Source organism: Trichosurus vulpecula, chromosome 3, assembly GCF_011100635.1.
Source record: "Trichosurus vulpecula isolate mTriVul1 chromosome 3, mTriVul1.pri, whole genome shotgun sequence".
Classification (NCBI taxonomy): domain Eukaryota; kingdom Metazoa; phylum Chordata; class Mammalia; order Diprotodontia; family Phalangeridae; genus Trichosurus; species Trichosurus vulpecula.
In genome coordinates, this window is record NC_050575.1 from 402,494,403 (window position 1) to 402,521,436 (window position 27,034).

The 27,034-nt window shown below is 38.2% G+C and overlaps 1 protein-coding gene across 1 annotated transcript; it reads left to right on the top strand.

Annotated features, from left to right (window-relative positions):
* Positions 1-347: 347 nt before the first annotated feature.
* On the top strand, positions 348-26,606 carry LOC118842722 (zinc finger protein 260-like). Its single transcript, XM_036750098.1, has 6 exons — positions 348-421; positions 6,275-6,356; positions 21,923-22,049; positions 22,591-22,716; positions 24,311-25,888; positions 25,970-26,606. The coding sequence occupies exons 2-6, from the start codon at positions 6,312-6,314 to the stop codon at positions 26,404-26,406; spliced, it is 2,313 nt and encodes a 770-aa protein (XP_036605993.1). The 5' UTR covers positions 348-421; positions 6,275-6,311; the 3' UTR covers positions 26,407-26,606.
* The last annotated feature ends 428 nt before the right edge of the window (positions 26,607-27,034 follow it).

Sequence of the window (27,034 nt, forward strand, 5' to 3'; positions counted from 1 at the left end):
TCCAGGAAGTAGGGATTCTCGCCAGTCTTTTTGTTTTGTTTTTGTGATTTAGAGTGAGTGTGAGCGTGACCTTGACCGTAGGTGTACAAGCGAGCTCGTGTCTGCCTGCCCTTCCTTTCTCCCTCCTCCCTCTCCCCCTTCTCTGGACGGAAACCGGCTGAGCCCCTTTTCTCCTCGCCTCGCCCCCTTTCCCCCCTCCCCCGGGCTGGGGCGGGGGCGGGGGAAGGGCTCGGGGGCGGGGACCGCACAGGATGTGGGGGTGGGGCACTGCAGGATTGGAGAGGGGCTAGGGCTGGCTAGGGCTGGCTAGGGCTGGCTAGGGTGGGGGCGGGGGGGCCACACTGAGTCCAACTGCGGGACCTCCCACCCAGGAAGGGATGGGGGAGACGAGCCGGAGTTCCGGCCGTCCCAGGTGTCGCAGGTGAGTCCCCCGGGGTCCCAAGTGTGGCGGTGCTGGGGACGGAAAATGAGAGCCCAGAAGCCGGGACTCCCCACTCGAGCTTCTTCTCCCCAAGTGAGGGGCATGCGGGTCAGGACCAGCTGGGTCCGAAGCTCCGGGTGCCCCGAATCTCTTTCACCACCAATACCTCTGACTTCCCTGGATTGTTCAGAGGAGATCTTGTGTGTAAAGGCTTTAGTGAATATGTGGGTCCAGGTCCATCACCCCATCGTATGTGTCACGTACAGTTCTGGAGACCTTTCCTTTGGCCAGGGGTCCCAGCCCAGTTTTGTGTCCTGGATCCCCTGGACAGTCTGATGAACCTTCTCAAAATCATGGTTTTAAAAATACACCAAACAAAAATACATTGGAAACCAATTGTATCCTAATAGACTTCTTTTCCTTTCAAGGTGCTAGACCCCCACTGAATAGACCCTTGCGGGGTGTTCAAGGATCCCAGATTAAGAACCTCTGATTTAGTGTCTTTCCTGATAAGTTGTGCCAGCTCCCCAAAGACCATTTTTACGTTTTCAGGAATAATGTGAATCTGTGTGAAACACAACCAGTGCTGTATTCAGTCATCTCCTAACAAGCGATATTATTTGTTACTTTTAAAGAATTGCTGGCAAGTACTTTCAATACGTTATTGTCTACCTTAAATGATTGTGGCTTTAATGAAAGTGAACCTGATTCCATTTTGTTCTGATGGTGCTAAAACAACACTGGGAAGAAGGTCTAGACAGTAGCTAAAAAGTTGCTAAAATGACTTTTAGGCTTTGTTTAAATCGAATGCAATTATTCATTGACAATCATCTGAACTAAGACAAGTTCATTGTTTAAAATATTTCTAGATACAATTTATTCTATCACCAATCTAATAAAAACCAAACTGAGCTAGAAACAGTAGCTAAAGAACTTGACATTGAAACAGTTAAAATTGATTCGGTACTGGAAGGAGGATGGGTGGCATGTAATTTATGAGCAGCTACTGCTCTATGGCACACATGTCCTGCATTATATATGCATTTTTCTCCTTATTCTAGTTTGGCAAAGTGATTAGCTGACATTAGCTAACAAGATTTTCCTTTAAGGACTTACACTCTTAAAGAATTTTCACCCTTTTCAACTGCATTTCAATTGAGATCATCTGACATTTCAGCAAGAGCAAAAATTAATCAAGCATATAATGGCTTTGGAAAATTTAAAGGTTTTTTTTTTTTTACTGGAAAGCACAAATCTCACATTGAAATCTGTCAGGTAAATTTAAAGACATTCTATTTAACAAAAATAATAAATTTAATGCTTTTCCTAGGAATGTTTTACTAGGAAAAATGTCATTCAGCACACAAACTTACATCTTTTATTGGGACAGAAAGGATGAAAGCATTTTTAATTATCTTGATTTATTTGAACCATCTACTTGGTCTTAGAAAAAACTCACTTCAGATAACTGGCGAAAAATGTATCATGGGAGTGAAATTTTAAAACACAAAATTGATTTGAACAATTCCCAGGATTTTGTATGTAATGTAGAAAGAACAATGTTCAAATCCCTGCTGCCATACAGAAAACTAACAAGATAACACTATTGCATTCATTAGTGCTAGAGAGGAAAGAGGTTTCAGTTTAATGAATATAATTTGTTGGAGGGTGGAAAATTATTTAACAGATCACATATCAGATATAATGACAATAGGTTTATGGGGAAAGGAGTTAGTGGATTGCGTTAAACTACATTTGTCATTTCATGGTTGCAAATATAGGTTGGCTAATGATACAAGGATTGACAAAAATCAATGAAAACATTCGCTGAGAAACAAATGGCCATATGGAATTTACAATAAAGAGTATTGTATATTTTATCATTATAAATTGTGTGACATACATCCTTTATATTAGTAAAATTTGTAAGAAATTTATTTATGTTAATATATAAATAGATACATTTTTTCCAGAAGGCTGTTTGTTAAGCATTTACAAGCACAGGCCTGCTTTTCACCCTCATCATCATGGCCCAGTGGAAAGAGGATCATATTTGGATTAAGAAGACCTGGTTTGAGTCTTGGTTCTGCTACTTAACTGTCTTCTTCATGTATTAATTGATTTAACATTTGTTAAGTACCTACTATATGCCAGAAGCTAGAGATACACAGATAAAAATGACACAGTTGCTACCTTAAGAGGGCTTACTTTCACTGAGAGAACATTTACATATGTCATGGGTGACTTGCTATACACATAAACACACACACAAACATATTTAAGATAAATACAATATAATTTTTTATTGTGAGCATGAGCAGCTAGGAGGCATCAATAAAGACTTCATGTAGCTGGTGGAATTTAAGTTCAGTTGTGAAGGAAACAAGGAATTCTAAGAAGCAAAGATGAAGCTGGAATATATCCCATGTGTGAATATGGGTGAGGAGCAAGGCCATGGGTTGGAATAGTAGTTTAGGGTCAGGTTGAAGAGGACTTTAGAAGCCAAACATAGGAGTTTATATTTGATCTGAAAGTTGACATAGGCAAACCTGGAGTTCATCGAGGAGGGATACAACCTGGTCAGACCTGTGCTTAATGAAAAGATCACTTGAATTTTTTAGGTTACATCCTCTAAAATAAGGGGATTGGCTGAGATGATTACTAGGGTTCTCTCTACCATTTTATTTAGTCTCTCAGTTTTCAGTTCTTTTCATTTTTATTACCTGTTTCTTTTAAGCTGGGTTAGTGGATAGAGGTCAAAATTTGGAAATCAAGAAGCCCTGGGTTCAAGTCCTTCTTCATATATTTACTAGCTGTGTGACTTTTGGCAATATAAGTGTGTCAGGTACAATCCTGTTATATGCTATAACAATTTACATTATTATGTATCATGTATGTTAAACTGAGCCTTAGTTTACTCATTTGTTTAGAGGACCAGATTAGATAATGTATACAGAGTACTTTGTAACCCTTAAATTGACATACATAAATGGCAACAATTAGTATTTTTCAGGGCCTTGAAGGTGAACTCAGCTTTATCTTTTCATTTTGTGTTATATGTATATGGGTACATGGCATATATGCATAGTTTTCTTTTTGAAATTAAATTTTCATTATGAATTTAAACAATAAATATAAACATTTCACTACATAAGTAATAAAAAGGGATTGTAACGAAACTTCGAACTCATTAGGTATTATTTTTATTATTTTTGTGACTATTAAATTTGGCATGATACTAGCAAAGCTGCACTGCTTGTTGTTGTACCCATATGAACTTCCTTCTCTCATCTGTGTGTCTTTAAAATATTTATTGAAGCTTTCTTTTTTTTTGTATCTCTGTTTCTGCCAACCAACTGCTTCCTCCCAATATAATCATTCCTCTTTAACAAATAAATATTATCCAGCAAAACAAATGGGCACATTGTCTAAAATTTTATACTTCATTTTGTGCCTCAGTGGAACAGGCTAGATACAGAAGAATCAGAAATAATTGAACCCACTAGGAAACTACTTATTAGACAAGAAATTCTGGGATAACTGGATAGAATTATGGAAGACATAGACATGGACCAACATAATATACCATATTCCAAAGCAAATTCAAAATTGACATGTGGCTTGAATATTAATGATCATGCACCCCAAAAAATCAGAAAAGAAGCAGATCTTTTATTTTTTACAGGAATGGCTAGTGGGCACCTTAGTAACCAAAGATTTGACAAGAGGCAATTCTAGAAGAAAAAAAAAATGTCATTCACATGAAATTGAAGGCTTTTAAGTTATTTTCCTGTTGTCATGCTTTTGCTCATTTTACTGTTTCCTATGAGTTTTTGTAGTTGGCTCCAAATCTGTCTTTTCTTGCAAAATTTCAAACTGAAATTCATAATAGTTAGCTTCATAGCTAACTTAATAGCTCCCTCATCAGTAGCCTGCCTTTCTGTAGCTCTCCTAATACTGATTGAGCCCAGGTTGTCATGAGGATTAAATGAAATGATATTATGTTAAGTATTTGTAGTCCTTAAAGTGATACATAAATGCTAGCTATTATTATTCCTATGTTTTCTTATCTTTGCCAGGTTATATGGTACATTTTCATTTATTTCTTTTTTAAAATAATTTAGACCATGTTTTGTATGGCCATTCAAGGGCTATAATTCTTTTAAAAATATCTTGTTGGTCTCCTTAGACCACGTATCTATTGTGGCACAGTTATGGTATTAAATATTTGTTTCAGCTCTCTGTACATTTTAGAAATCGGGTTTTATCAGTGATGTCCCACAGGCTTTCAAAGATCACAGGAAGTAAGTAGCTCATCAATTTTAAAATCTTTCAGTAGCTTTGGGCCTAGTGATTTGAATTTTTGAAAAGTAGTTTGGTGTGTCCTCATACTTCAGTCAGTAAATAAACATTTATTAAGCACCTATTATGGGCCAGGCATGGTTTTAAGCTCTGGGGATAGTTAAAAAAAAAAAAAGGTAGCTCCTGACCTCAAGGAACTTACACTCTAATGTAAACAAACACACAAAAAGTTGAAAAGTGTATGTGGGGAGATGTCACTTCCCCATTACCCATTTTTGTTTTTTTCCTGTCTGATCATGAAGGTTTTTTTTAATATAGAAATATATTTCATCAAATATTCCCAATTGCATTTTTAAAAATTAATATTCATTTTAAATAATTTTGAATTGCAAGTTCCCTCTCTCCCACTGCTTCCCTACCCTTTTAGAAGGCAAGCAAAGAATATCAATTATAAAAGTGGAGTCATGCAGAACATTTCCATATTAGCCATGTAGCAAAAGACAATAACACAAAGAAACCAGAAAAATAAAGTGAAAAGAATATGCTTCAGTCTGTACTCAGAGCTCATCAGTTTTCTCTGTGGAGATGAATAGCATTTTTTCTTCATGCCTCCTTTGAAATTACCTTGGATTATATTGTCTTGATTAGAGTAGCAATGTCTTTCAAGGTTGATCATTGTTGTGGTTTCTCCTTCATGGTCATTGTTACAATATTGCTGTTACTGTTTACAGAATTCTGGTTTGGCTCACTTCACTTTGCATCAGTTCATAGAAGACTTCCCAGGCTTTTCTGAAAACCATAACCTTCATCATCTCTTACAGCACAGTAGTATTCTATCACAGCCCTATACCAAAACTTGTTCAATCATTCCCCAGTTGATGGGTATTCCCTCGATGTACAAATATTTGCCACCACAAAAAGAGTTGCTGTAAATATTTTTGTACAAATAGAGTCCTTTTCCTTTTGATCTCTTTAGGGTACAGACCTAGTAGTGGTATTGCTGGTTCAAAGAGTATACACAATTTTATATCCTTTTGGGTATAGTCCCAAATTGTTCTCCAGAATGGTCCAACTAGTTTATAACTGCACCAACAGTGCATTAGTATCACGAAGTTTCCTCCAGAGATTTCAGCAGATAAATTTCATGCATATACTGTGAGGAATAGAGGAGAATGGAAATAGTTTTCTTAATTCAGTAAAGGGGTGATTGAGCCATAGAGAACTTGGTTTGCATACACAATATCATGTGGAATTTAGGGGGAATTTCTGTAAATTTGACTCGAGTCAACTAACTCCCTTTCTTGGAGTCCCTATCCCTTGGAACTTTCTAGAAGCAGTGGCTTAGAATCCAGGCCTTGGCCACTAATACCTGTGGCTCTTCCCTTTGATTTTAGGTAAAGGTAGATTTGTTATTGGGTAAGTTTGCCTTCTTCCTCTGTAGAGGACCATGGGACTGATGCCCAGCTTAGGCGCTTACATTTCTAGCTTGGTGACTTTAGGAAATGCAAGATAAGATTGATTTTCTGCTTAACATATTTCTCCTTCCCCCAGTTTTAGCTTCTCACGATATTGATGAAAAAGTAAGAAGATGGCGAAGAGAATGGCCTCGGAATGCCTAACGGCCTTGTCTCAGGTGAGCTATTTTGTTATCTCTCTTCTGAAATGCAGTCTCATTCCTAAAAGTATGGTCACATTTCCTTCGTTTTTCCTCCTCCTTCTTTCTTCAGACAAATTGTACTCAGGGACTTCAACATCAATTGTTCTTTTTTAGAAGACTTAGACCTTCCTTATGTCTGATGTAGGTCTGACATATTTTTTTTCAATCAACCGATATCTATTCTCTCTCTCTCCTACCTTGCCACTTTGAATACCCCTCTCCCTTGGAGAAAAAGTAAAATAGAACTTTTGTAACAAACATGCATAGTCAAGCAAAACAAGTAACTATTATCCAGGTCCAACAATTTGTGTCTCATTCTACATACTTAGTCCTTCACTCTCTGTCAAGAGGTGGGTAGCATTTCTTATCATTAATCCTTTGGAATCATGTTTATGTTGGAATATATCTTAAGAATCTTGTAAACCAAATATGATAAATGAGTTATCTAAAGCACAAAGAAGTGATGTGCTTCATGCAAACAAGCAATAAGCATTTATTAAGTATCTATAATGTGCCAGGAATTATGCTGAGTTCTCAAAAAGAGGCTAAAAATGAACTTCCTGGCCTCAAGGAGCTCATAATCCATTGGAAGAGGAAGGAACAATAAGCAAATATGTATAAGCAAGCTATATGCAAGATAACTAGGAAATAATTAAAAGAGGGAAGGCACTAGAATCAAGAGGGGTTGGGAAAGCCTTTCAGTAGAAGATAGAATTTTAGTTGGGACTTAAAGGAAGCCAGAGAGGTTAGTAATTGGAGCAGGGAGGGAAAGCATTCCAAATATGGGGGACAGTCAAAGAAAACGATCAGAGCTGAGAGATGGAGTATCTTGTTTGCAGAACAGCCAGGAGGCCACTGTCACTGGATCAAGGAATATATGTCAGGGAATAAGAAGACTGGAAAGGTAGGAGTTGACTGCGTTATGAAGGGCTTTGAAGGTCAAACAGAATATTTTGTATTAGTTCCTGGAAGTGAAAGGGAGCCATAGTTTATTTAGTGGGTGATGATGCTATGTGCAACAACACAATAAAGAGTTTGGAGTTCGAGCCCGAAATCAGAAAAGGCATTTATTATTCTTTCTCATGAGAAAGGATGCCACCCAAGTGGTAGAGGTTGGGGGTGCCTTAATTATATTTTACATTTATTCGGTCTGAATAAATGGGTACATCCCCTAAACAGAGTACAGAGAGTACAAAGGACTCAGATGGACCCAATCCTTTTATAGACCCTCCCTTCGAATCTCCCACCAGGCTCTTCATTGGCCAGATGCAAATCCCTGACTGCCTACATCATGCCCTTCTCAAATGGCTTGTTTAAGTGTGTGTACAAGCCTCTGACCTTTCACCCTAGAGCTCTGATTAGAATTAGTTCTAACCAGTCACCCAACTTACATTCTGCTAAAGCTGAGGGGGGAAAGGGGAGGAAGAGGAATGCTTTCAACTCTGTGGAAACAAAACTGCTCCCCACCCCATCTCTTACAATTCCCCCTCTTCTTTTATTCAAATTTTTGTTTCCACATCTTTAATACTCCTTTACTCATCTGAATTTTTTCCGTAACCATCACCCCTTTAAGTAAATATGGTAAGAGGTAAAGGTTGATCAATGCATTGACAAATCAAAGGGGTCAGACCCCTTTATAAATACAGATACAGAAACCCAAAAGAAAACAATAATGCAATTGTCCCTTTAAGATTCAAAAGTCTTTTCCCATACAGCTGTCTGGCAGGGGACATCATCAATGAAGTTTTCTGATACTTGGTATTTGTTCCAGCCATCTCCAGCACAGCATCTCAGCATCTTCTTCTTCTTGTCTTCTTGTAGAAACCAGCTTTCTTTCCATTCTCCTACAAAAGTGACTTTAGCACAATTTTTATGTTACCATTTCTAATCCTTATACCCTGATCATTTTTACAAATTCAGAATTGGAACCTTGGCCAATTGCCATGTTTAAGAAATTCACATCAGGGGAAGATATCTAAAAGAAATAAAATCAAATTAAGGGATGAGAGAGGAATATATTGAGAGAGAGAGAGATAGGGAGAGATAGAATGGGGTAAATTATCTCGCATAAAAGTGGCAAGAAAAAGCAGTTCTGTAGGAAGAGAAGAGAAGGCAGGTGAGGGGGGAATGAGTTAATCTTGCTCTCATCAGATTTGACCTGAGGAGGGAATACCATACATACTCAATTGGGTATCTTGCCCCACAGGAAAGAAGAAGGAAGAAGATAAAAAAGGGGGGATGATAGAAGGGAGGGCAGATGGGGGTGGAGGTAATCAAAAACAAACACTTTTGAAAGGGGACAGGGTCAAGGGAGAAAATTCAATAAAGGGGGATAGGTTAGGAAGGAGCAAAATATAATTAGTCTTTCACAACATGAGTATTGTGGAAGGGTTATACGTAATGATACACATGTGGCCTATGTTGAATTGCTTGACTTCTTAGGGAGGGTGGGTGGGAAAGGAAGAGGGGAGAGAATTTGGAACTCAAAGTTTTAAAAACAGATGTTCAAAAACAAAAAAAAAAAGTTTTTGCATGCAACTAGAAAATAAGATACACAGGCAATGGGGCATAGAAATTTATCTTGCCCTACAAGAAAGGACGGGAAAAGGGGATGGTGGGGGAGTGGGGTGACAGAAGGGAGGGCTGACTGGGGAACAGGGCAACCAGAATATACGCCATCTTGGAGTGGGGGGAGGGTAGAAATGGGGAGAAAATTTGTAGTTCAAACTCTTGTGAAAATCAATGCTGAAAGCTAAATACATTAAATAAAAAAAAAGAAATTCACATCAGAACCCAGTTTCTTGTATTTTACATTAACCCATTATTACTTTCCTCACCAGGAGGATGAGATTTCACTAAGGAATTAACAACAGTCTCCAGTACATACATAAATACATTAAATAACCAATTTTTAACATAGTACCTATGAAATCTTAACCTTTTAGTCATGCCATGTTTCTTTGATGGCATTTACAAAATAAACCACAAGCCATTCTTCTTTCAACATTATTAATTGTAACAAAGCTTTAGACAAGCATGGTATTAACCAAATAACAAAATGATATTCTCACAAGCCTTTGACTTAATTTTCTCCATACCATTACCGAGAATTAAGAGACCCTAACTTATGTAAGACCTTATGCAGGGCCCTTATAAACTACCCTAACTTACACAGGACCACACACAGGAACACTAGTCCCAGTCCTATAGTAACCTAAGATGTTCCATAATCAATTATTTTAATAGATTTGTTACTGTACTTACAAAACCTGATTATAGAAATTTGCCACTGAGAGAGTAGGGACTTACAGTAAGGGGATGATATTTCCCCAACTTCCTGTCAACTCCAGGCAGAAGTTGTGTAAAACTGCAAGCTGCATTGAGCCAGGCTTAAAATCTACCAGGTTTCAGTTAAGGGATCAGGTCAAGAGGGTCCGACCTCAGCACAGGCTGAATAGTTGCCCTCTTAATGTTACCATGAAATCATACCTGCAGTTCATACCTGTCCCTCACAGGGCTGCTGGCATCATGGATCAGTGACTCAGATAGCCTTCTTTGATATTCACACCTGGAGTTAAACTCAGAAACAGTCAATTAACAGTCCCATTAAATCTTTAAATAACAAGTTCCAATAATCAGTTTAAGATATGACTATAATCTCACATTGCTCAAGGAACATCTCAGAAGGGAGCCCTAAATAGCTTGCATGCATTTCCTCCCTTGTTCATAAAATCTTCCCATTAAGATCATAAGTTATTGCTCTAACACATTTCCGTCAGTTTCCCAGGCTTTTCTATTCTCCTCTAACTATGTCTGATTGTAATAGTAAGGTGGGATTTTTTTGCTGTTCTTCTCTTAAGTGCCTTTAAGGATTCTGGCCTTTGTTTGAATGGGACAGATAAAGTGGGATTTTGTCTTGGAGTGTTACTCAGCATTAAGACAATCAGAGATTCATTGATTTGTATATGATGTGATACTGGGATGGGGAACTTTCCTACACCCAGCCTGGGTGAGGTCAGAGCCCTCAGAGCTCTGAAAAAGATAAAATTGAGGAGAGCTTGGCTTTTGACTTTTGGGGCACACTCATGGAAGGAGTGTTGAGACTCTGGGCAAGCTGCAAACTGCCCCCCAGCTTTGCAACCCAGATGTTGGTTCTTCTGTGGTAACTATGAATTGATTTGAATCAGACAAGGTCTGTCTGTTGATATTTATAATTTCTGTTTGTATTTGCCTTGAAGTTCAGGGGGCTGATCTTTTACCCCTGAACTGTAAATGATTTTTGTATGTTTGATTAAACTGAGATCGTTAACTCCTTAAAGTTACTTTCCTTAGTAAAGCAGATTAAAGAACCTGCGTTGGCAGGTTTCAGTGTGCTGGATATTGGTGGGTCTTACACCCCTACAGCAGCTGCTGGCAGATTGTTGCTACACTGATCTGAAAGAATGAGATATTCTTCAAGAATTGAACCATGTAACTATGATAGGTTCAAATACTAACTCTATCTTTATGTTTTAGACTATGGAATGAATTCAAATCCAAACAACCACATTTAACTTTTCCCACCAATGCAAAAATATTCCACAACTTATCTCTATTTAAGGAATACTGAATTATTTTCCCCAAATTGAAAATGTCTCTGACTTAATCCCAGTAACTAATTATACCATTTGTCTTAATACCCAGTTGCTCTTATATCACTCTGAAACATTTTAAGGACCTTATTCCACATAGATACAAAGTAACTTTAAATCCCAGTCTTAGTCTATGGGATTATGATTCAACATTGCATTTGTATTCTTACTTCACAAACTTCTTTTTCCCTTTGTCTAATTATTCCCATTAATATTTAAAAAGAATATTATCCTTCATATAACTATACAAGAGTACCAATTTACCCAATCATTTGATTAAAAACAGCAAGATTTCACATATTTTCATTGATCAAATTTTCCATTTTTCCCCATAAAACCGTGTAGGTTTGTAGGTATCACAACTTCACTTCACAATAGTAACAGATTCTGACAGATACCTTTCCTTTTTTCACTAACTACTTATTTTTGATTACAGAGACCTGCCATGAAAAAAAAGGCAACATCATATCATCTCCCCCAGAGGGTGCGTTCTTTTACATCAGATGGCAAATTTTGATACTTTACCAGGGCCCACATCTCAAAATCTAATCTTATCCTAAAACCCCATCACTAGGAATCAGTTCTGCTGACTTTAAAAAGCCAGGTTTGGAGGTAGGCTGGCTTCTGACCCCTGTTGTTCTCTTTCTTTCAGTAAAACTTAAATCCCAGTAACTGCTGCCCCTCCCCCTTTCTTCCCTTCTACCAAAGAGTAGGTGTTCCCAAGGAATGCCAATTGACAGGCCTACATTCTGGGAGGGGAGCTATATTAAAGTGAGTTCTGGAGTAGACCTAGGTCACTGGATCCTGATCAAAGAGATATCAGTTTCCACCCCACTCAACAAAAAGGGACGTTAACATTTGCCCAGAACTGTCTGGGTATCCCTATGGGGCATATTCAGCTTGTGCATAACCCCCTAGCATCCGGTCCCAACCAGAGACTTATAAAATTCAAGATTTTACATAGGGTTGATATGAATTTATGTCCAAAATCCTTGTTTTAGTTAACAGCCTCAATTCTTGATTAAGTACAATCCTTAATCTAACAACATCTAGATTATAAGGGGAATTGCTGTTCATAAATTTCCAAAGTACTATAGCATTGTACATTATTGACAAAAATTAATTTCAACAGTAATTCAATAACAGCTTTTTAACCTCTTCATCACTTTTCTCTGATAGTACAATTCTTAACATTTAAACCATACAAATGTATGTTTAAACCATGCAAATTTAATGCCTTAAACATTTTTATGTATTTATTCTTTCGGGACTTGATTTCATCAGTGGATTTTTTTTTCCATTTTTTCTTTTACCTCCCTAATTTGGTTTTTAAAATCCTCCTTTAGCTCTTCCAGTAGTGCTTTTTGGGCTTGAGACCAGTTCACATTCCCTTTTGAGGTATCAGATGTGGGTATAGTGTCATTGCTATCCTCTTCCAAATTGGTATTTTGATCATGCCTGTCTCCATAAAAAGAATCAATGGTCCTCAGTTTTTTTGTGTTCTTCTTCATGCTGGTTAGCCTTTTCCTGCCTTTACAATAAATTTCTGCTTTTGGGGCTCAGGGCTCTCTGTCCCAGCTTTCTTATTCTGGGAATTTTGAGTCTAGTTGTTGGCTTTGTGAATTATAGCCTTCAGTTTCCTGAGATGTGGGGGAGGGGTCTGGCTGCCTGAAGTCTCTTCCCCTGGGGTTGCTCTCCAGCACTGTTGCTCTTCAGCAGTGGTCTCAGCTCTTTGTTGTTTGAGCTGGTGTCTGGCACTTCCCCTGGGGGAGCAAGAGTACATCTGGGCTCCTGGTGTTGACCTCTGCTGGCTCTGCCCCTCTAGGACTCAGGAACTCCTACCACTTGGCCACTGAAGCCCCACTTCTATCTCCTCTATTCCAGCGTTCTTTTTTTCCGAGGAATTCTCTCGGTGAGGGGGGGAGGGATTAGAGCTGTTTACCTGGCCATTATATCTCCCGGAAGTTCAAGAAGACACGTTTCATACCTTTGGGCTGCAAGCCTCAGGAGTTGATGTCTCATGGCCGGTGGTGTTGCGCTGCCTCTCATCACTTCCACAGACTTCCATCCTGTGTTGGGAGGCCTGGGGATCTCCGCTGGTTTTGGGTGCCCAGCTTTCTCCCAGTCTGTCTCCCACATGGGTTTCCCGGCTGGCTGCTTCAGCTTTGGTGCTGTTTGGAGCAGCTCAGCAGGCTGAATGCTCTCCAAGCCTACAGATTCGTTCCTTTGGCCTTTCAGACTCTCCTGGCTTGGAAATTTGCCCCACTCAGACTTCGCGTGGTTTCTAACTCTCTCAAATCTGCTCAAATTCACTTTTTTATAGGAATCTGACAGAACTTGTGAGAGAGCTGCGGTAAGATGCTGTTTTCATGCCGCCATCTTGGCTCCTCATTTTTATGTATTTAAAACTTGAAACTACCCATTGTTCAGCCTTCCTTTACATTTCAACCATAAGACAAAATAGCTCATAAGTTGTTGCCCTTTACTAACATAACTAGTGTACTGGAATCCCATTCCAGCTTAAACAAAGCAAAGAGGTTGATGGATTTATGTCCTTGTTTCACAAGCTTGTTGATTCTTCTCTAATTATACTCGGTCTAGAAGAATGAGCTACTTCAGGAATTAAATCTTTTACATATGATAAGTTCAAACACTAATTTTAACTTTTTCTTAGGCCATGGAATGACTACAGATTCACAGTAGGCCTTCTAAAAATCACACAAGAGATTTTTCAAAACATTTCTAGAAGTATTTCCTCTTCTTTAAAAAAAACAGTTTAAAATTTTATCCTGATGTTAAGAGGAATAATCACTAAACTTTTATGAAGAAAATTAGTTGAAAAGTTTTAAATGATAGAAATCTCTTTCTTCTTAAAGCAAAAATAAACCTTTAAACTTTGGAATTCATTAAAACTAAGTTGATGCAAAAGTCCTTAAGTAACACAAATTTCCAAAGTATTATCAAGAAACTAAAATCCTAGTTATTACAGAATCCCTAAATATCACAAAGTTCCTTAGTCAAAAAGGTGTTTGTAATGGAGAGTAATGGGGTACAGTCTCTGGGAACCCCCTTGAACCTGATGGGGGAGAGTCTCTGGGAACCCCCTTGAGCTCTCCTTGAATCTTCCCACTAGATCTGGCCTTCCCCTGAGGCCATAAGCCTTAGATTATCTAGGCCCAAATCTCTGTCTGGCCTAGCCCTCTATTGTCCAGTTGCTTCCCATCCCATCAAAATCCCATTCTCTTGTTTCCTGGAGTCTTGACCTCTAGTCACCCTAGTCACATCAAGATCCTCCTTAGACTCCTCCTCAAGACCCTCCCTAAACCCCTCTCATCTTCATACACACCAATTCTTTATTCCAAGTTAAAATACTTTTAATGGACTAGGAGTCCAGGATCTCATCCCTAGGTGAATTACTTTGGACTGGCCTAGAGGCCCTTCTAGGAACAAAGGAGCTATTTCTTTTTAGATATGTAATTTTCAGGGGGCTAGTTTAGTTTCCTATCTCTAGCCACTAGTATGTGCCTTCAAATCATAATTTTATATAATCTTTGTGGACACAAAATTCAATCATACCTTACACAGGCAAAGCTTATTCTATAATCATACAAATCAGTATCTTTACTATACAACCTTGGATTACTAACCAATCAGCCTTATTTTCCAATCAGGCTACAAGTTTCTTTCAGCCCCAGCTCTAGATTGACCCACCCACAGTCTTCCAATGTGGGGTGGGGGAGGGGTGGCTAAGAGCACACAGGCTCAAAGCCACATGGATTCAGCCACTCAAATTCCCTTATCTCTAGTTTCTCTCTCTTTCTTCCCCAATCTTTACTGAAACATTTTACACTCTGTGTTCTCACTCCAGTTTCAATCTCTTTTCTAATCTTGACCCAAACTACCTCAAACATTTCAAATAAATGAAAGAAAAATTATACTTACCAAGCTTCTTTTCCAGGTGAAAAGTTAAATGTCTAACAATTTAACAATTTAATCACATTCCAAACAGAATACTGAATCCCCAAAGTGATCATTCCACCATCATATAGAAGATCCCCTTTATTTCTGCAGTTTTAAAACACTTTGCTTGATGTCAGATACATTGAGTTAATGCAAACATACAGATTTTTTTTTTTTAAATCTTGAGGACCTAATCAAACCTTAATTCAGAGCTCCCAGCCCTCTTCTATCAGCCCTCTCTTCCTCTGAGCGGGCTGCTTTGGCTCTGATTCCTTATCAGTTCTAAAACCTACAGCTTTTCGTAATTCAATTTCTAGTCTGGTATTCCAACTTGGCCAGTGTTGGAACCAAAAAATCTTAATTTCCCAGTAAAAGCCTAAGACAAATGGGAGTTCTTTCTTGATCTTGAATCCTGAAGTTAAAAAAAAAACTTAAACACACAGACAAGATATTAGATAAGACACTGCACACAAACAATTCAGAATTTGAATTCAGTCACAATTTCTGAGAGCTCTCGTCCTTTATATGTTATTGCGATTTACCCATATTGTTCTTGTCCTCCCTCAACCCCACAAACTCAACTGGGCCAGTCTCAAGAGAGACTCCCTGTTTCTTGTTCTAGGTTTCTTGGGTTCTTCCCTCAACACTGCAAACTCAACAGAGCCAATCCTTACAAAGATACCCTGTTTCTTGTTCGGGATTTCTTGAGAGCCTGCTTGAGGGTGTAGAGCAAAATTTCCCCTATCTTGGAGACTGGGAAAGAGGCTTGTCAGCCTGCCTTACTCCCTGCAGATCAAGATCTGGCCAAACTGTGCTGGTCTCTTGGTCCAGATATCTGGGTGCTGAGGCTTAGAGTCTGAGAAGTCTTTGTCAAGAGTCCCCTGAGAGTGGCCCCCCAAAACCCAGGCCTCTTGGTCTCCTCAATATCTAGCCAGACTCAACCGACTCCACCCTCACAATGTCACCCAAGCTTCCCTTACTTGGGTTCGAGCACGAGCTTACGTAACCAAGATGGGTCACAGAGAATGTCGGTTGTCCACCACGTTTTCTGCTCCAGGCTCAGCATCTCTTCGGGCCCTACTCCCCGCAGAGGAGAATTGTCCTCACCTGAGGGCCACTGAGAAATGGTCAGTGCCAGTCAGTCAGGGCTGAGAAGTCCTCCCCTCCCCAGAGAGATGTCTGGGAAAATCTCAGTAGGACCTCCAAAACTGTGTGCAACAACACAACAAAGAGTTTGGAGTCCGAGCCCGAAATCAGAAAAGGCATTTATTATTCTTTCTCATGAGAAAGGATGCCACCCAAGTGGTAGAGGTTGGGGGTGCCTTAATTATATTTTACATTTATTTGGTCTGAATAAATGGGTACATGCCCTAAACAGAGTACAGGAGAGTACAAAGGACTCAGATGTACCCAATCCTTTTATAGATCCTCCCTCTGATTCTCCTGCCAGGCTCTTCATTGGCCAGATGCAAACCCCTGACTGCCTACATGATGCCCTCCTCAAATGGCTTGTTTAAGCCTCTGACTTTTCACCCTAGAGCTCTGATTAGAACTAGTTCTAACCAGTCACCCAACTTACATTCTGCTAAAGCTGAGGGGGGAAAGGGGAGGAAGAGGAATGCTTTCAACTCTGTGGAAACAAAACTGCTCCCCACCCCATCTCTTAGAGTGGGGAGTGACATGATCAGATCTGCTTTAGGGAAATCACTTTACAAAATAAACCCACTCACAAAAGTCAATACCATTTTTGCATAATAATAGCAAAATTCAGGAGGTAGTAATAAAAAGGGAAGTCCCATTCAAAATAACTACAAAATTCATAAACTGTGTAGGAGCGGATCTACTATGTAGCACACCCAATACCTATATGAAACACTACAAAATGAGTCTTAAAGAAATGAAAAAAAACAAGCCAAGTTAAGTAAAGGTCTCTGAGAAAGGAACAAGCATATACTATAGAGTTAACCAGTAACTGGTTTTGTCTTGGTTAGTTTTTCACCCAAAGTAATAAGAGGGCACCAAAAAAAAATTACTTAACAGCCCCATTACATCCCTGTGTGTGTTGGGTGAAAGCTGTTTTTCACATGAAATCAAATCTTTAGCTCTCAAATCTGGAAACTTAATTTTCAAGTCTTCTATATCCCACCTTTTTGTAATGAAAGTATTAAAGTGTTGTCAGACGGCATAAAAATGCATTCAAGAAAAAACACAAAGAAGAGCTCCATGATGAAGACAACACAATATTGAAAGCATAGGGGAAATACTTTTCTACAGTAATAATCTATTTTCATAGTCATGGAATTACTGAAAGGGGTAGTGAATGTGATCTCTTGCTTTGTTGAATTAAAAAAATGGTAATGAAAATTTCAGTAGGTAGAATCAAGTGTACCCTCAAAGCTGTCTCACATGAGCTTCCTCATATATATATATATATATATATATATATATATATATATATATATAGAGAGAGAGAGAGAGAGAGAGAGAGAGAGAGCCATATAAGAGCCTTTAATAGGTGCAACAAGAGACATCTTTATTTATCAGCCCTTCACTTATCAATATCAAGCTAGCCATAAAAAGAGTCATATGTTAGTGAAAAGTATTTAACATGGTCCTGGGCTACAGTAGGTCACATTGGCACCTCAAGATCAAGCCTGGAATGAAATGAGACAAGTGTCCATCTAACTATTAGCAAAACACTTAGCAATAGCAGAGAAAAGACTCTAAAGACAGGACAGTTGAGTGTAGTTCTCTGAACTCTATTACCCAAGATGGTCTGCTGGTCAAGCCTAAGGAAACTATTAAATGGCTTTTTGTTAAATGGTTTTCATGGCTTTCTGTACTCAGGAAACTAGGAGGGCATCTCAGTAACACAGGCCTTAATCCTTTCAGGGAATAAAGTCTCAAGGATGGTTTCAATAACTTTTGTTATTTTTTGAATAAAATTTTATAAAAAAGCCTCAATTTTCCCAGTAGAGTGAGCCAAAGTCTTCTGCTGGGATTGGGGGAGAGGGATATTGAGGGATATTTAAAAGCTGCTGTGGCAAGTGGCATAAAGACTCCTTTAGGAGGAGTAAAAGAATAACTACAGTAAGAAGTCAGTCTAAGCCACCTCTATTTGTGGTTGACTGTTGTCACTATTTCAGTGCTTATATAGGAGCAGAGAAGTAAAGACTATGAGTAAGTTGTTTCAAATCTCTGTATTAATTTTGTATACTTTATATATTTATGTACTATTCACACAAGTTGTTCTTATTAGAATGTAACCTCTTTGAGGGCAAGGACTTCTCCTTTTGCCTAATCTGCCTACCGCTTCCACTGTGCTATCTGGAACTCTCACTGGATAATTATCAAATTTCTCATCTAAAAAGACTTCTAGCTGCTTCTGTCTTTTGGCACTTATTGAGACCTTGTGCCCCTCTGGACGACATTGTGCTCTTGACACTGCACCACGTAGCTGCCTCTGCTGCATTTAACACTATTTATTACCATCTCCTCCTAGATATACTCTCTTCTTTGAATGTTCATGACACTGTTCTCTCTTGGGTCTCCTGTTTGTTTTCTCTTTCTTTGTCTCCTTTGCTGGCTCTCCATCCATGTCACAGCCACTAAGTATAGGTTGTCCTAGATGTCCATTTCTCTTCTCTCCAGACTTGTTCACTTAGTGATCTTATCAGCAATAATAGATTGAGTTATCTATGCATATGATTCCCAGACCTATATGTACAGCCATAGTCTTTCTTCTGAGGTCCAATCTCATATCACCAACTATCTACCACAAATTTCTACAGGCTGTCCTAAAGGGATCTCAAACTTGTCATGTCCAAAGCAGAATTCACCATCTTTTCTCTAAAACCCACCCCTCTTCCAAGTTTTCCTTTCAATTTCAAGGCTACCCTTAGTTCCCCATGTTTGCATCATTATTTTCATCCTAGACTCCTCACTCATATACATTCTATACATAAGAATCTGTCGACAGATCTTTTTCTTTCTCCACATGTCCCATATTTGTTCTATTATCTCCATTAACAAAGCCACCACTGTAGTATATCTTGCTACTAAAAAAAAGTATTTTAGTATGCTACTGTGATCAGTAAGACCGCTATTTATATTTTTGTTATTGGTAATAAATAGGGAATGCATATATACACATATATAAAATGTGTTAAGTACACAGGATTTAAAGGGGGCCCCATTTGTATTTTTAAATCACAAAGACACACATGTTATGTAATAAAAATAAAAAGCCTAATGAAATGCAGCTGAAGTAAATGCTTCTATATGAAGCCTTTCTTGATTCCCCCAACTTCTAGTACCCTCCCTCCCTAATTACCTTGTATTTAAATATTTTATATTCTATTTATATGTGTACCTATCTTCCCTGTTAGAATGAAAGCTCCTTGAGGCATTGGTTCATTCTTTATACCTGTATCCTCAGCACTTAGTAGAGTTCCTGCCACATAGTAGGCACTTAATACGTGCTTGTGGATCGATCTTGTGAAATGCAGTTTGCACTAAGAATTCCAACATAAGGAAGGAGGTGCCTTTATAGGTATCACTGAGACTTGGTGGGATGAGACCTATGATTGTCATATAGCTATAAGAAGGGCTTTACCTTATGAAAATGATGCAGGAAGTGTAACAGAAGTGGCTGGCATTATATATTTAGAAGATATACTTAGATGAAGAAATCCAGGAACCAGAGGAGAAGCTTGGATAGGACAGGTGAGTAAAGATAAATAGAAGAAAAAACAGACTTAGAATGATCATGGAAATGCACTACAGATCACCTGTATGGAAAGAGAAACTATATCTGGAATTAGATAATTCACATGCTTGGAATGGAGGTATGGTGTGGTGGTGATGGGGACTTCAATTTCTATTTTTAAAAATGGAGGAGCCCATAGTTTACAAGCTCTGTTCTTTTTCATAATTTAGATTTAGAACTAGAAGGAACCCTGGAGGTCGTTGAGTATATCCCATCATTTTACAGATAAAGAGGCTGAAGCTCAGCAGAATTTAAGTGATTTACCCAGAGTCACTCAGCTCACTAGTGACAGGATTGGAGCCCGGGACTTCTCCAAATTCAACACTTTATCCACTGCACTTGCTCAAAGTTCTGTGAATTCAACCTTTGTCTCCCAGCTCTCCCTTTAGAATTTGGTGGGAGTGGAGGGAGAGGATGAGTGTCCATGACCCTTTTCTTTAATTCTTGGAAAAGGGGACTTTGAATTCTCCTTCTATTGAGAACTAAGGAGCTCATAACAAGATTTCAAGTGAACAGCTTCTTCCCAGTCTGTTTTGTAGCTGCAAGGAAGAATTGATTTCCAGCTTAACATCATTCTTTTCCCTCAGTTCTAGCTGTGTACTGATGAAGTACAGAAACAAACAGAAGCTGTATAGCTCTGACCTTGGGAGCCGTGTCCCGTCTGAGGCTCACAGGGGAATAATGAGGGGAAGCCCAGACTAAAAGGGAGCTTTTAAGTGTGTCACTGAACATGCAGAGTTTCCAGCTGGCTAACAGGAGCTGAATCCAGCAATAGTCTACTGGAGCTCCAACTAAAGTTAAGACCACATTTGTGTTGTTCAAACCCAAACCCAGGTCATGAATTTATAGTCCTCAGATTAGGAAGTTAGTGCTCAGAATTTGCCCTGGATGAAACTGCTTTGAGTGGATTGAAAGCTTACAGGTATCTAGCCTGAGCTGTCCCTGAGATTCTGGAATAACACAACACTTCCCTGAGAAAGCAGTATAGAAGGATGCCAAAGAACACAAATCAGACCAAGCATGATCCAGCTATTCTCTCTAGAAGTGTGGTGAGCCTGTCCCTAACACAAAGTCCAAGGTCAGGAAGAATAATATCCATTTCTTAATTGATAAATGGTCAAAGGAGATGAAGAAATTCTAGTTATCAATAGCCATGTTAAAAAATGCTCTAAGTCACTATGAATTGTAGTAGTGCAAAAGGCAAGCCTTGAGTGAGATCACCTCACAGATCTCAGATTGGCAAAGTTGATAGGAAAAGGAGAAAGAAAAATATTGATAAAACTGTAGGAAAGCAGGTATTGTTGGTAAACTTGCAAATTGGAACTACCATTCTACAAAGCAATTTGGAGCTATGTCTAAAAATTTAGCTATTAAACTATGTATGTCCTTTGGACAAAAATGATACTTTTCTAGGCAAATACTTTAAGGAGATCAAAGAAAGGAAAATGATCCATAAATACAAAAATATCTCTAGCAGCTCCTTCTGTAAAACAAAGAACAGGATGCTGAGAGTACCCACGAATTGGGGAATGGCTGAGCAGTTTATTCTATATAAGTGCAGTAGAACACGATTGTTCTATAAGAAATGATGAAAGGGATGGTTCAGAGAAATGTGGGAATACTTATGAACTTATGAAAAGGAAAGTGAGCAGAACCAGGAAAACAATTTATACACCAGCAACAATATTGTAAAGACAACTTTGGAAGATTTAAACACTGATGATTGTAATAACCAACCAGAATTCCGTAAGACTAATGATGAAGAATGCTACCTACCTCTTAATGGAAAGATGATGGACTCCAGACTCAGAATGAGAAACACATTTTTATGTGGCTGCTGTGGTAATTTATTTTTCACCCTCAACAGTAAGAGAGGTGGTGATATTTAATAAATGCTTGTTAAATAAAGAATTTTAAAAGAGTAACTTGCATGTTTTACTTGGGCCTCATTGTGCTGAATGATTTATAAGGTTGACTTTGAGCAAAAAATTGAAATTGTTTATATAGCCTAGTATAAAGTAGAGAACATGGTATGAAAATTCTCAAGAAATACTTGACATCAAATATTCCAATTTCTGCTTCTATGGGAACTACTCACTTTGGTTCAGCTAATTTCATGTCTTCCTCATGTTCCATGTGAAGAATGGTCCTTGAATGCCTGGGAATGTTTTTGACTATTGCAGAAATTGTTAACATTGCAAGATGTGCTTGTAGACTTCACCCAAGAGGAATGGAGCCTCTTGGATCCTGCTGAGAAGGACCTTTTCTGGGATGTGATGCTTGAAAACTATGAGAACTTTGTCTCTCTTGGTAAGGATAGCTCTTCTCTCATGATTTGTCTGGCCATTAGAGTGACTTTACATTCTCCTTTCCTAAGTGTTATGGAATGTCTCAAGTGATTTGCTGAGTTCTGACTTGGTGTTTAGAGCTGTCTCATGAATACATGTAATGTGGGAAAGCCCCTGTATCCTTTGGTGTAAAGAGGCAAGATGTTCCTGCTCCTTCTTCAGAGGAAAGGCCTTGGCTTTTACAACTGGAAATCAGCTGCCTCATTAAGGTGCTTCTGAAACTGTACTTTACTTTGTGCTCAGAAAAGACAAAAACTACTCCACTCAAGTCCCTATTCCAATTACTCTTTGGAAACATGGAAGATTTCTATAGTCTTTGTAGGCAATGTGCTGAAATAAACTAATTGTTTGAACTTAAGTCAAACCCTGTCAGTTATCTTCCATATTTGATGTGACCGAACCATAATATATAGCATCTTTAAGAGGTTTTTTCTAGACTGCTCTCTATTTTCCTAAAAAGAAAGAGATTAAGATTGACTTCTTAATTATCTCTCTGTTTTCAGCATGTTTCCAAATGTTTCCTCATGAGCCAGGACTTCCAGATTCCAAACCACTTCTGATTTCTCATTTGGAGAGAAAAGAAGCACCATGGCTGCCAATGGAAGAAGTCCTAAAAAGCATTTATTTGGGTGAGTGAATAAAAACCAGGCAAATGGTTATATAAGATTGCAGGCTACATCACAGCTAGTCAGTAAGGATGCATTACATTTGGAATGTTAGACTGGGCCTGATCCTAAAAGACCCCTAAGCCTCCAGAGTATTGTGGTTGTCCCTGTTTAAGTAATTCCTCATGTTACATTCTCCTGATCTTTTTGTCCTGATAGTTCCCTACAGCCCCAGAAAAAGAGGTATTCCTTTTTTTTTCCAATGCTGAATCTTCCATCTGTGCTTGAGTTCCTGTCCTTTTTTGCTCTTTCCCGTAATCTTTTCTTGAATGCTCAGAGTCTCTTCTTCCAAGTTCCCTTCTGCTCACAGATGTTTGTTAAAAGAACAAACCTTTGCATTTCCTGTTGTCTTTTTTTCTGTATCCCAATTCATTTCCTTTCATTGCCATTCATCTCCACATCACAACTAAGATTTTTTACCCTTTCTCTGTAATCTGGTCCCTTTTCTTTCTTCAAATGCTATATAATTGACTTCTATTCCTTTTGTTCCATGGGAAATAATTAAGATTCTCCACCCCCTGCCATCATAAGATCCATAGCTTATTCATAGACAGTATTTTATGGTTTACAAAGTGCTTTTCCAAACAGGGAGGTGGGTAGTAAATATATTTATATCTCCACTTTATAGACAAGGAGACTGTGTGAGAATCTGTGATATTTTGACTTGCCAATGGTCAATTGATTATTGGTAACAGCCACCATATTGTAGGCTTTGATATCTCAAACCCATCATTTTTTCCCTTTGAATTATCCCTGAGACACCTCAGGATCTGTTGATCCTGTTAGAATTGTCCAATCTGCAAGAAAAGCCACTGAGGCAGAGCTCTGAGCCAATGGCACTTTATTTAAGGGTCCATGGCCCCCCTAATGAAGTGGACCTTAGATCTTCCTCACAATCTGAGATGCCCCCTTTCTCCAGAGCTTAAGTTTTATAGTGCTTGATACTCAGACAATACAGGTGGAACAGACCAAAAATACAGTCTTATTCATGGATAGACCTTGCCCTTAACCCTCTGGGAGGGTCTACACAAAATACAGAATCCCATCGGTTGACAAACAGGCTAGCGCACAGACTTTAACAGACCTAACTTGACCTTTCAGGAGGTCCTACTAAGGCTATGAGCACACCAGTGGGCTGGGCTGATAAACAAAGTTCAAAACACCTACATAGGCTGATGGGCTGGTAGAAAGACAGCTTCATTGTATATTATCTGCAATTGTTAAATTGATGTTGCTTTTTCTTTTTTTTAAATGCTTTTCTAAAAGTAAGTAATTTTTCCCCCAGAGAGTCTCTTTATGTTAAGAAATGCATTATTTAGAACTAACCTCTTTACAAATTCATATAAGCCATTCATGAAGTCCTCTGTAATTAGATGTTCTCTTACTATCTTCTTACCCACCTGGGCTTCATTTCCTTTCTAGGAGTGTTCTTCTATCTATACCAAATTAATGATCATTCTTCTTCATGAATGTGACAGAATCTAGAACTTAGTATTATTTAATTTAATTTAATTAATCTAATTGAATAATAGCACTTTTTATCTTCCCCTTCCACCAGAATTTTTTCCTGAACATAATACATTTGGACTGGGATACATCCTCACTACACAACAGAAAATTCCTGAAAAAAAATGTATCCTTGAATATGACAACCTTGGGAAGAGCTTCACTCTGTTTTCAGACCTAAGTGAACAGAATAGAATCTACTTAGGAGAGACACTGTCTCAGCATAAGAAATTCAAGAAGCCCTTCATTCGCCATTCAGAATGTCTGTATTACCGTAGGACATATGCTCAAGGAAAACAATCTAAACATGATGAAGTTAGCAAAGACTTCAGCATCAATTCACAGGTTCCTGAACCTCAAAGTATTTATAGTGGTGAGGAGAAAGTTTTTGAATGTAATGAAAGTGGGAAAACTGACCACAGTAAACAATACCTAACTGCATACCAAACAACTCATACTGGAGAGAAGCCTCATAAATGCAAAGAATGTGACAAAATCTTTAGTTCCTGGATAAACCTTTTTCTACATAAGAAAATTCATAGTGGAGAGAAATCCTTCTTATATAATAAATGTGGCAAAGCCTTTAAACAGAAGCAACACCTTAAAATCCATGAAATGATTCATGCTGGACAGAAGCCTTATGCATGTAATATGTGTTTGAAAGCCTTCAGTAATAAATGCTACTTAGACCAACATAAAAAAATCCATACTAGTGATATGCCCTATAAACGTAATCATTGTGGGAAAGCATTCTTCCAGGAGTCACATTTTATTAAACATAAGTTAATTCATACTAAAGAAAGGCCATTTGGATGTAATGGATGTGGGAAAGCTTTCAGAAGTAAATACTACCTAATTCAACATAAAAAAATTCATTCTGGAGTGAAACCTTTCAAATGTAATGAATGTGGGAAGACATTCAGCAGTAAGAACTACCTAATACAACATAAAAAAATTCATACTGGAGGGAAACCTTTCAAATGTAATGAATGTGGGAAAGCATTTATGAGTAATAGCTATGTAATTCAGCATCAAACAATACATGCTGGAGGCAAGCCTTTTAAATGTAGTGAATGTGGGAAAGCTTTCAACAATAAACAATACCTAAACAAACATCAAAAAATTCATACCAGAGTGAAACCCTTCAAATGTAATGAATGTGGGAAGTCTTTCAGCAGTAATAGCTACCTAATTCGACATAAAAAAATTCATACAGGAGTGAAACCTTTCCAATGTAATGAATGTGGGCAAGGCTTTATGAGTAATAGCTATCTAATTCAACATCAGAGAATCCATATGGGTGAAAAACCCTATAAATGTAATGAATGTAGTAAAACTTTCATTAGTAATATACAACTATCACAACATAAAAGAATCCATACTGGAGAGAAGCCTCATAAATGTAATGAATGTGGAAAAGCATTCAGGCAGATGGCACATCTTGAAACACATAAAAAGATTCATACAGGTGAGAAGCCTTATGAATGTAATGAATGTGGGAAAGCCTTCATCAGTAATCAACAGCTATCACGACATCAAAGAATTCATAATGGAGGGAAGTCCTATAAATGTAATAACTGTGGAGAAGCCTTTAGTAGTAATAGCTATTTAACTCTACATCCAAGAATTCATCCTAGAGGGACACCCTATAAATGTAACAAATGTGGCAAAGTCTTATATAATAATAGCCTAATTCAGGATCAAAAAATCTATCCTGGAGAAAACCCCTATAAATGTAATGAATGTGGGAAAGCATTCAGTAGTAATAGCTACTTAACTGTACATCAAAGAATCCATACTGGAGAGAAACCCTATAAATGTAAGGAATGTGGCAAAGCCTTCAGGCAAAGTTCATCACTTCTGCAACATCAGAAAATTCATACTGGAGAGAAACCCTATAATTGTAATGAATGTGGGAAAGCTTTCAGTCAAAGTTCATCCCTTATGCAACATCAGGTAATTCATACTGGAGAAAAACCCTACAAATGTAATGAGTGTGGGAAAGCATTCAACAATAACAAATACTTGTCACGACATCAAAGAACTCATACTGGAGAGAAACCCTATAAATGTAATATATGTGGGAAAGCCTTCAGTCGTAATCAAAGGCTCTCAGGACATCAACGACTCCATATTGGAGAATTGTAAATGTAATGAATGTGGGAAAGCCTTTTGCACCAATTCTAAGTTTGAAACACACAAAGAGTTCATTCTGGAGAAAGACCTGTTTAAATATAATGAATGCAGACGAGGCTTTAGGTTTGAGTCGAGACTCACATAGTATGAATATGAAGCCATACTGGGAAGAGATCTTAAGAAATAAAATGAGTGTGTGAAAGCCTGCAGAAAGGGAAACCCTAGTAACATAAGAAAACTCAAGGTTCATGAGAAACCTTTTATATGTAATGAGTGTAGAAAACTTTATTGAAACTTTAAAGAACATAATTTAATGCTTCCAAGTGTGCACTGAACTCATGAAATGTTGTAAAGGCTTCCTATGGGCAACAGTATACATCAAGTTTCCATACTGAAAATAAGTTTTTGGGTAATCAATGTGGGCAAACTTTTAAGTGAAAGGGCCATAAGACACTTCATACTAAAGAAAGGAACCTATTAAATATAATGAATGTTAGAAAATATTCAAGCTGAATCAGACCTCTGTACATAAGAAAATTATTATCATAGAGAATTTAAAAATCTTTTTCCAGAAAGCTTCAGCTACAGAAAAAAATTTACAAACTCTCTGATAGTACTGATGAGATTCTTTATGAATAAA